At 39.2% G+C, this 10910-nt stretch overlaps 1 protein-coding gene across 2 annotated transcripts; it reads left to right on the top strand.

Moving 5' to 3' along the window:
- The first annotated feature begins 3546 nt into the window (after nucleotides 1–3546).
- On the top strand, nucleotides 3547–10910 carry LOC107788430 (agmatine deiminase). 2 transcript variants are annotated; one of them, XM_016610111.2, is made up of 11 exons: nucleotides 3573–3756; nucleotides 4931–4954; nucleotides 5024–5137; nucleotides 5232–5321; nucleotides 5423–5507; nucleotides 6342–6397; nucleotides 6502–6580; nucleotides 7054–7188; nucleotides 8822–9054; nucleotides 9923–10081; nucleotides 10529–10910. In XM_016610111.2, exons 1-11 carry the CDS (start codon nucleotides 3670–3672, stop codon nucleotides 10613–10615), a joined length of 1149 nt encoding a protein of 382 aa, XP_016465597.1. In that variant the 5' UTR covers nucleotides 3573–3669; the 3' UTR covers nucleotides 10616–10910. The 2 variants fall into 2 exon arrangements, with proteins under 2 accessions (XP_016465598.1, XP_016465597.1); XM_016610112.2 differs by lacking the exon at nucleotides 4931–4954 and having other exon boundaries at nucleotides 3547–3756.

Here is a 10910-nt window from a genome sequence, read left to right on the forward strand (position 1 = left end):
TATGTTTGTGGCGCCGTCTGTGAACAGGGTCCATACCCCGGAGGACATGTCTGATTTTAATAAAAGTTCCCTCTCTACCTTGGGTACGAGGGATAGCGAGAAATCGGCCATGAAGTCCGCCAGAATTTGGGACTTGATGGTCGTTCGAGGTTGAAACTTGATATCATACCCTCCAAGTTCGATAGCCCATTTGGCCAATTGGCCCGATAGCTCAGGTTTATGCAGTATGCTCCGGAGGGGGAACGTCGACAGAACGCAGATACAGTGACATTGAAAATAGGGCTTCAGCTTATGCGAGGCGCTTATCAACGTCAGAGCCAATTTTTCTAGATGGGGATACCGGGTTTCGACGTCCTCTAGGGTTCGGCTTACATAATAAACAAAAAATTGTGTACCTTTCTCCTCTCGAACTAGTACGCCACTTACCGCTATTTTAGACACGGCCAGGTACAGGTATAGTGTTTCATCCTCCTTTGGCGTGTGCAGCAAAGGTGGGCTGGTCAGGTATCATTTTAGTTCTTCTAGGGCGTGTTGGCATTCTAGAGTCCATTCGAAGTTGCTCTTTCTTTTGAGTGAAGAGAAAAAATTATGGCTTTTATTTGATGACCTTGATATAAATCTGCCCAGGGCCGCTATCCGCCCTGTTAGCCATTGGACGACCTTTACATTGTTTACCACCGTGATTTCTTCGATAGCCTTTATTTTGTCGGGATTGATCTGGATCCCCCTGTTTGAAACCATGAAGCCCAAGAATTTGCCCGAACCCACTCTGAAGGCACACTTCTCGGGGTTGAGCTTCATGTTGTAGCTTCTGAGGATGTCAAAAGTTTCCTGCAAATGGGTCAAATGGTCCTCTGCGCGCAGGGACTTAACTAGCATATCATCAATATATACCTCTATTGATTTACCTACTTGATGCTCGAACATTTTACTAACTAGGCGTTGGTACGTTGCCCCTACGTTTTTTAGCCCGAAGGGCATTATGTTGTAGCAGTAGGTACCATATTTTGTGATGAACGAGGTTTTTTCCCTATCCTCGGGGTTCATCTGGATTTGATTATACCCCAAGTAGGCATCGAGAAAAGTGAGGGTCTCGTGGCCGGCCGTAGCATCGATCAGACGATTGATATTAGGCAATGGGAAGGAATCTTTGGGGCACTCCTTATTTAAGTCTTTATAATCTACACACATCCTTAGATTGTTTCCTTTTTTAGGCACTACTACTACGTTGGCTAGCCATTTGGGATACTTTACCTCTCTAATGGATTCGATTTTAAGAAGTTTCGTTACCTCTTCTTTGATAAAGGCATGTTTTACTCGGACTGTGGACTTCTCTTCTGCTTCACGGGTTTAAATTTGGGATCGACGCTCAACATGTGGGAGGTTATTTCCAGCGGAATTCCTGTCATATCTAAGTGAGACCAAGTGAAACAACCGATATTGTTACTAAGAAAATGAACCCTATCCTGAGTTCGGGGGTCAACCCCCTTTCCAGGTATACCTTACGATCCGGAAGGTGCTCGATTAAAATGGTCTGCTCCAGCTCTTCGACTGTCGATTTAGTCGCATCCGATTCTTTGGGGGCGATGAAGGAGCAAAGAAATCTTCCTCGTCGTCCTCGGGGGCCTATGTGTTCCTAACCTCGTCCGAGATCGGGCAAGTGAGGATCGACGCCTTATGGTGGACTGCAAACATTTCTTTCGCTGCCCGCTGTTCTCCATATATGGTCGTAATGCCATCTTTCGTGGGAAACTTTATCACCTGGTATAAGGTTGACGGTAATACCCTCATGTTGTGTATCCAAGGCCTGCCGAGTAATGCATTGTACCTCATGTCGCCGTCGATGACTTGGAACTCGGTGTTCTAAATCACGCCGGACGTGTTGATCGGGAGGGTGATCTCTCCTTTCCTTACTTCGCCGGTCATGTTGAGGCCATGGAGGACTCGAGGGATGGGGGCGACTCGATTGAGTAGCCCCAGTTGTTCTACTACTTCTAATCTAATTATGTTGGCCGAGCTGCCTGGATCCATGAGCACGTGCTTTATTCTAGTATTATTTAAAAGAAATGAGATTACCAGCGCGTCGTTGTGCGGTTCTATCATGGCCTCGAGGTCCTCATCGATGAACGCGAGGGTGTCTTCGGGCACGCGGTTTCGGGTCGGTCCCTCTTCCGTGGTGGACATTCTCGTCCGTTTGAACATGGGTCCTTGGGGAACATAGGTTCCTCCAATAATCATATGGACGTCATGTCGGAGAGCCTCCCCTTCTGCCCCGGTCGAGTTTGGTGGCGTAACGACATCTGGAGTAGCCATGCCCTTCTCTTTGCTGTTTTCGAGGTTCTGATTCCCCATTATATTCACCGAGCTAGACATTTTGTCTTGAAATTCGAAGATCTTGGACAAGAAAAAGTGTGAAAGATAACCTGCGTTATGTAGTGAAACCAGCAAGAAAATAATCAATATTATTTTTAGCCCCACGGTGGACGCCAAACTATTTACCGTGAAAATGGTAATAACAATTAAATTTGTTGATGGGACTCTAAAAATACATGATCTATTTTTATGCTAGTTGTTAGAGCAGTTGATGCTAGATATGTGAAGATAAAAGATAAAACGCGAGCTGGAAAAGAGTTGTGATCAAACCGAGGGGTTAGCTGTTTGGGCCTCAGGCTGACTGGTGAAGGACCTCGAGGTCGATGCCTGGGCTCGGGCTCGAGCTATCGGGGGTAACCGGGGAAGGACTAACAGTTAGAATATAATTAAGGGATGCTTTTTACGCCGATATCAAGCAATAAATGAAGAACATGTACGAAGGCAATAAATGAAAGTGGTAGTCTCGAGCGAGTAAGCTAGAGAGAAAAGAAAGAGAGAGAGTTGTTATTGATCTTGTGTAGAATAGTTGGAGCAACCTACTTACAAAGAGCCAATGATCCCCTTTATATAAGAGGGGAAATCCAAACACAGTACAAGATACATTAAATGATAAAGAAAGCGGGATGGGACAACTAACTAGCTTCATGATGTAGACGTAGACAAGCGTTTGACTAGCCTGGTAGACTTAACCGGCCCTGGATGCATTCTTCGGAAGCCTCCCATACTTGTCGGGGTCTCGACCAACATTATCTCCAGCCCGAGTGTCGATAGATTTTGAGGAGTACCCGGCCCAAGGTCTCAAGCCTCCGAGGCGATCTCCTGAAGTACCTTATCAACGAGAAATTGGTCCCCCCAATTTCACCGTACACAAAGTTGTTTCTGAAGTTTTGTGAGTGATTTGAGGGAAAATTTTGAAAAATAGCTTTTTGGGGTTTTTTAAATTTTTGAAATTTTCAAATGTTCAAGTGAAAATTGGAATTTTTATGAACAAACGCTCATTTCGGAAAAAAGGGAATTTTTTTTGGGAAAAAGGGAATTTTTTTTATGTCCAAACGGCTCTTAATTCACCAAAGAGGAAAAGACAAAATTCCAGGGCACACTTTATTTGACGAATCTTTTCTTTTGGAAAAATACTAAAAAAAGAATCTTAACAGTGTCACAACTCACGCACTTAATTTTGTTGTCTTTCTGACTCCTATCTTTTTTCTGTTAATTTACACGATTCAATAAATAAAAGCCAAAATTGGTGAAAATAGCACATATTTATAGAGGAAGAAGAAGAGGAGGAGGTTAGAGATGGATATGAAGGGGACGCCAGCGGAAAATGGATACCGTATGCCTGCTGAATGGGAATCCCACTCTCATTGTTGGATGGGCTGGCCTGTTAGTACTCTCTATTTTTAGCTGTTTATGTTACTATTTTGCTTGCCTTAATCTTTAGTACCATTTTTTTAGGGGTAAGTAAGTTAGCTATGTGTATGATGATGGCTAATCATGGATATTTGCCTCCGTTTAGGTGGAGAAGTTTTACCCGAGCAGTTTCCTTTTAGCTCAAATTAGTCTATTCATGTAGGAGAATTTGATGATTTTTCAATTGCAAGTTCATATTCGACTTGAAATCTAATGAAGTTGCCTTTGAGTGGGACTTCATCCGGATTAGTTGGGCACCAAAGCGGGTATCAGGGTGTGGGAAACGAAGAAAAAAAGATTTAATCTAGAGTGTGGATGCTTCGGCAGATTTAGCTCTATGCTTGGGTTTAACAGAAACCACTGCTTTCAGCTTAGACCTTCTATCCATATACAATATAATTAATAATAATACTAATAACAACGAAATAAATAAATGTATAAAATAATATAAAACATGTTCGTGTTTAATATCATCCACTCCAAACCCATTGATTCTAATCCTGGTTTGGCACTATGTGAGTGTGCGGGTGTGGGTGCGGTGGAGGTTTTTCAAATCATCTAGAGGATAGGTTATTAACAAGTGAGAATCCTTTTATGCTTTTCAAATATAGCAGTGTAATTCAGCATCATGCCTATATGTAGCTGGCAAAAATAAGTACTGTGCCAATTAGGATCATCGGACGATAATGGGATTTGGTGCAACTCATTATTTCATGTGAGTTTGCATATCATTCAAGAACATGATTCATTTCTTTTCTTGATCGTTGTACACGTATTTTTTAAAGCTGTTCTGTTGCAAGTGAGAAGATACTTTATGTGGTTTCTAGAAGAAAGTAGGATCACTGTTCATGATCCTCTCATTTCTGATTATCTGCTGAAGTTGTCTTTGGTTGCGTTTAGTCTCAGATGTCTCCTTTTGAAACTTTATATTGGAGTTCCATCTTAGTAGAGTATGGCTGGTTGAATAGTTTAAGCAATGTGAGCAATCTCACAGTCTGAACTACAGATTTCACATTTCTTAATGACATTCTATGACTTCATCTGTATGGTTGACATCTTGACATGACTCTTTATTGTTTCTTAAAAGGCAACACATCTTCTTCCCTGTTCGATTAGTACTTTTATTTTGTTTCCTTTTTTGGCTCAGTTTTCCATGGAGTATGATATTCAGGTAGTAATTTCTTCTGAAGACGCAGAGATTTCGGTTTCTGTCGGCTGATAGCTTATTTTTGAGATGTAGGAGCGTCCAGATAACTGGCGAAACAATGCACTCCACGGTCAACGTGTATTTGCCAATGTAGCATCTGCTATCTCAAGATTCGAACCAGTAACAGTCTGTGCTAGTGCTGCTCAGGTTTGCAGTTTTTGGAAGGCACCAAAAAAGTTTTCTCAGTACGTCATGATAGTCCCTCTTTAGTTCTGAAAAGAATCATATCTATGTTGAACAGTGGGAAAATGCACGCAGCCAGTTACCAAAACATATCAGGGTTGTGGAGATGAGCATGAATGATTCTTGGTTTCGTGATACTGGTCCAACTGTAAGCTTTTGTTTCCTTTCTGTGGAGTGCAACATTGTATTTACTTTTAGCTGTCACACCACACATGGAGTTACAAGAAAATCATATCTCTATCCATGTAGTTTGTCATCAGAAATACCGCAGCAAATGCAGAACATGTAGCGTCGAGTGTTGCAGGAATTGATTGGACCTTCAATAGCTGGGGTGGTAAGAGATTTGGATCTCAGTCTTGATATCTATATGAGGAACATGCTGTTTTACTTTTCTTTTTTCACGTGAAAGTTATCAACTGGTATATCCTGTCTCAGGAGTTTTCATCCGTTAGTTACAAAATGCAGCCCAATTTCCATTAATTTTACCGCAATATTTTTCTTGGGAGGTTTAACAAATATTCTCAATACCCCAATCTGCAATTTACGTTGGAAAATTCTGATTGATCCCACTAAAGACGTCTTTCTTTTTTTCCCCAAATGTTAATCATCATATGATTTAGCTAATGGCCAATCTGACGTGATGGTACTTTATGTTGAGTTTTTCCTTCCCAAATGCTTGAGGCTTTCATAGCCTTCCAGCTCCAGCATATGACACGATTATTCTACAGCTTTTCATGTCATATGGAATCCAGACAAATATAGTTTGATGATATGTTGAAGGGCTCAGGATATTTATCTTCTGCGTTTTGTAGTCTGCTTTAATTGCCTAGAACTTCTAGAAAGAGAAATATACCTGTGTGTCTTTGTTCTATAAGCAAATAGTGTTTCGTATCCATTAAATATAAGTAATTGACAGGTGCTTTCATCAATTTTAGAATGCTTCTAGAAGTTGCTGAACTTTTCAGACATGTTTGTGCTGATGATCAGTCTGTAGTGTGTTGTTTTGTTATTTGAATCTCATGTGTGCTTTGGTTCTGTCTTGCCATAGTAATATTGTCTCAAAATCATATCCAGTAATATAGAGTTGCTCTTAGATTGATCCAAGATTCTTTTGGTTTCTTTCTTGCGGGCAAAACGCATTCATGATCGTGATATTTGAAATATCTAGGTGTTGATGATGGATGTTACGAAGACTGGAGTCATGACCTTCTTGTTGCAAGAAAGGTCTGCAAGTTTCTTATGCTGCAGATGTGTCTTGTTAATGACACATTACTGGTTACTAAATACCCATGTTCTATTGAGTTATCCATTATGTTCTTCTTGTTTAGATTTTGGCAATTGAAAAGGTCCCAAGGTTTCCACACTCTATGATTCTTGAAGGTGGAAGCATTCATGTCGATGGAGAAGGTACATACATTTTATTCATTTTATGGACTCGACTTGATTTCCTTATAATTTAAAAGTGAGTCTCTTTCTCCATTTCAGAGTAATCATGTTTGAGAGTTGATTTCGATAGCTGGGAATTATTTATGAAGCTCCAGTCATAGACAAACTGCTTCATCTGCCTGTAAGATATTAAGAAAACGAAGTATGGAAGTGAAAAAACAGACTCTTGAACTAAATGACATCTTCTTTAATTTTGTAGCTAGCAATACAAAGTACTGAATTCTCCAAATTTAATTTAGAATGCTTAAAAAAGAGTTGAAAGGTTCTGCTGGTAAGTGATTTTCATCTACTTACCCGGTTATCCAGTTCCATGGGGGTGTCTTCATCTGTTTGCGTTGAATCCCATATCGTATTCTGAATTCAGATGCTACTCTTATGATTGTTGGTTAGATGCAAAGAGCATGCTGTCTTATCCTCTATTATCTTCTCTTCAGGGACTTGTCTCACGACAGAAGAGTGCCTCCTGAACAAAAACAGGAACCCCCATTTGTCTAAGGAACAAATTGAGAATGAACTAAAGGCATATCTTGGAGTCAGGAAGATTATTTGGCTGCCTCGAGGGTTGTTTGGTATTAATTCTGCTTGCCATCTTATATTTTTCTTTGCGCATAGTTGAGATAATGGACTTGTGTCCTTGACCTGCAAAAGTTCGTGCTTTCATGTGGTAGTGTTGGATTTGGCAAAGTTCTATCCTTGGTTGTCTCATTAGGATGATGTGAATCCATTCCTAAGTTGCGCGGACTCTTCGATTTTGGTGTCGTCCCCGTCCCGATACGAGACGGGGATGGGAGTGGGAGCGGGATACGTCCCGGATACGGTCAACTGACTTTGGACACTTTGATCGGAGTCATCGACAAATTAGGAGAAAAATTGAGATTTTGATTTCTCAAAATCAAAAATAAAATAGATTTAGGAGAATGAAAGAATAATGTCCATCTTGGAGAATGAAAGATTGAATTCTACAATATTCATGTAAGTTTTTTTCACGGAATATCTCTCAAAATTTACAATATTTTTATATCTATTTTTTATTAGCCGAATCCTCGCACCCGTATCCATATCCGGATCCGCACCCCTGAATCTTAAAATTTAGATTTTGCTGAATCCGATACTCGGATCCGTCCCCGTATCGAATACCCGCACCCGAATCCGAGCAACTTAGATCCATTCTCATTTTTGCATAAGAGAACAACTGTGAGAATCTTGAAATTTTATAGGTTAATTAGCACGACTGTTTCCATCGGTGCTTTTAGCATGTTCCCTCATGCAGGTCTCCAAAACTTCTTTTGGTCAATCCTTTTTTCTTCAAACTGGCCTTTTTTGAGACAGGAAAATTAGGAAAGGAGACTGTAAACTGCAGTTTGAGGTTAAGCCAAGTGTGTAAGGTTTTAAGAACTGAACCTGTATGGAAATAAAAAAGAATTGATTATTGAGCCGGTTATAACATTGTGGTAGGATCAAAATACTCTTAAATAATCTAAAATACTTGACAAAATTTTAATTATAATGCAGAGTCACGTTCAAAACTTATATTTATCTAACATTGTGGTCCGGCCCTTCCCCGGACCCCGGGCATAGCGGGAGCTTAGTGCACCGGGCTGCCTTAGTCACGTTCAAAACTTTTCTCTAATTAACAATCCCAAGGGATCTACATAAAAAAGATTACTCCCTCTTTTCCACTTTGTTTGGCATATTTACTATTTGGAGAATCAAAGAGGTTCTTTTTTTTACCATGTTTATCTTAAATATTTTTTTCAATATTTCCAATTATCAATTATTTTGACTTATAGTACTTTTTAGATTGTTTCCAAATATGCTAATTCTATTTCCAGAAAATTGAAAAATTTATGTCCGAATTCACATAGAAAATTAAGTAATTTGACCCTCGTACTCCGAACCATGCCAAACAAAATGGAATGGTGGATTATTAATTTTGGTAATCGGAATGAAGTTGGTATTTTGAAATTTTGTTAATTACTTAAGAGAATACAAACCTATAAAACCCTTTTTTATTAGAGTTTAAGTGTTGTTTTCAAATAACATATTGGGGTTACCGGTTCAAAGAATTCGTGTTTTAGTATTTATCTTTCAAACTTTGTGCAGTGGACCTTGAGATGATGTTTCGTTTTTCTTTTTCATTTGTTTACAAAATAATAATAGAGAAGTGAACAGCTAGACTTTAGTTTACTGTTGATGCTGCAGGTGATGATGATACAAATGGTCATATTGACAACATGTGCTGTTTTGTGAAGCCTGGTGTTGTTTTATTGTCATGGACCGATGATCAATCTGATCCACAGTATGAGAGATCCATTGAAGCCCTTTCTATTCTTGAAACTACTTCTGATGCGAATGGTAGAAAACTACAAGTGATCAAACTCCATGTACCTGGGCCACTCTGTATGACAGATGAGGAGGCAGATGGAATATTTCAGGTGATGTTTCTGGTACCTCTTTGGTGACATTATTACTGCCCGATGAGAAAGGGGTTGAACTCATACTTGTCTTAACGTAATCTACTTGGATCCTGGATTCCATTCCATTAAGGCATTCATTCCCTGTCATACATAAAATTTTGAAAAGAAAGAGAAAATTGCGGAGCTGTCTAAAAAGAAATTTCGATGCATCTCAAGTCAACGTTTGCCAGACTTTGTGAATATGATATAGGCATGATGATTTATTTCTCTTTCTTTTTCTATTTATATGCAAAACATTAATGGGTAGGATGATATTCATCAGTTCGAATTTTGGATCAAAGATAACTATATACGGATTAGATTTGTTTTAAAATGTTGCTGTCTTCCTTTCTGTGGAAACGTAATTATTTTTACTCACAGAACGGTGAAATATCATAAATATGTGTATATAATTAACTGAAACAACTATCCTTTTACTTTATTGAGTTGACTCAAAAGTCAGTCCCAGAGGAATTGCTTGGCCCTTAGGTTCCGAGCTTCTGCCGGATTTCTTGGTCATGTTCTGTGAAATGACAGAATGTTAACTTGACCTTTTTGTAATGGCTGCTTGAAATATTCATGATTCAGGGGATATATACCTATAGCTTTTTGAAAAATATGATCTTCTGAAGCTGAATTATATCTTGAGGAACATCATATTAGTGACATTATAGGTATTATGCAATACTAATCTTTCGTTCTTTCCAAAGTTCTCCAACCACTTTTGTAGCTTTACAATTCTACTTGCTTTCTTGAGGATCTACAACCGAGGAAAAAATCAAGCATCTTTTCTCTGTTTTTTCTTTCAAGTAAATCATTCTGATTTGATCCTACTGTTTTCCTACAGGATGGTGATGCAAAACCTAGGACTTCAGGTACAAGGCTTGCTGCTTCGTACGTAAACTTCTACATTGCCAATGGCGCTATTATTACTCCACAATTTGGGGACAAAAAATGGGATGAAGAAGCTATTAGAGTCCTCTCACTGGCGTTTCCAGATCATGAGGTAAGCAAAGAACTTGGTCTGGTTACTATTTGCAATGGTCATTAGTCATTCGGCATAATGGGTAGAGCTGTATGCAAAATTACCAGGCTTTAGTACATTTTAAATAATGATGATTGATATGCTTATGCATTCATGTGCTGAGGAATGTAATTGTTAAACCTATCTTACACACATGCACAAGGTTAGCTCCATTATCATTTAGCATTGTAGATTAGGCGTTGTAAATGAGAGAGTGTTAATGTGTACATAATTATGTCAAACTTTCATCGCAACCACTACATTTGAAATATGCATTAGAAACGACTAAACTGATTGTACTCTCATTGGAGGTGGGAGGAAAATTCATGTTTCAACTCAAACTCTTGCACCCCATGTCTCCTCATGTTTCAGTTATTAATCTGAACAGTCCCTCCCGAACTCGTGTAATTTGAAAATGGTTGTTGGTAGGTGGTAGGAATTGAAGGTGCAAGGGAGATTGTATTGGGAGGTGGCAATATACATTGTATCACGCAGCAGCAGCCAACCGGTCCATAATATTCACCCAAGATTATAAATGGTTCCATATCTTAGCAGAAGGATAACTATTACTTGGCATATGCAAGTTATAAAATGGAATTGTCTGTAATCTGGCGAATAGCAGAGATTCCATGATTGATTCCGCACTTGACACATGGAAAATGACTTAATTTTTATGTATTTTCTTTTTCTTTAAGAGTCTGAATTGCAAAAATAATAGACTTCTCCAAAGAAAACTTCTGTACTGTTGGATCTGGATTCTTTCCAGGTTACAGCACAAATTGATTTTTGATTGATGAAGTTTTTGGTAAGC

This window comes from Nicotiana tabacum, chromosome 20 (assembly GCF_000715075.1).
Source record: "Nicotiana tabacum cultivar K326 chromosome 20, ASM71507v2, whole genome shotgun sequence".
Taxonomy (NCBI): Eukaryota; Viridiplantae; Streptophyta; class Magnoliopsida; order Solanales; family Solanaceae; genus Nicotiana; species Nicotiana tabacum.

Excerpts from the sequence above, each read along its gene's own strand:
- LOC107788430 (XM_016610111.2), top strand. The coding sequence starts at position 3,670 with ATGGATATGAAGGGGACGCCAGCGGAAAATGGATACCGTATGCCTGCT. Across the intron at positions 5,508-6,341 it reads GACCTTCAATAGCTGGGGTG|GTGTTGATGATGGATGTTAC; the intron begins GTAAGAGATTTG and ends TGAAATATCTAG. Across the intron at positions 6,581-7,053 it reads CATTCATGTCGATGGAGAAG|GGACTTGTCTCACGACAGAA; the intron begins GTACATACATTT and ends TCTTCTCTTCAG.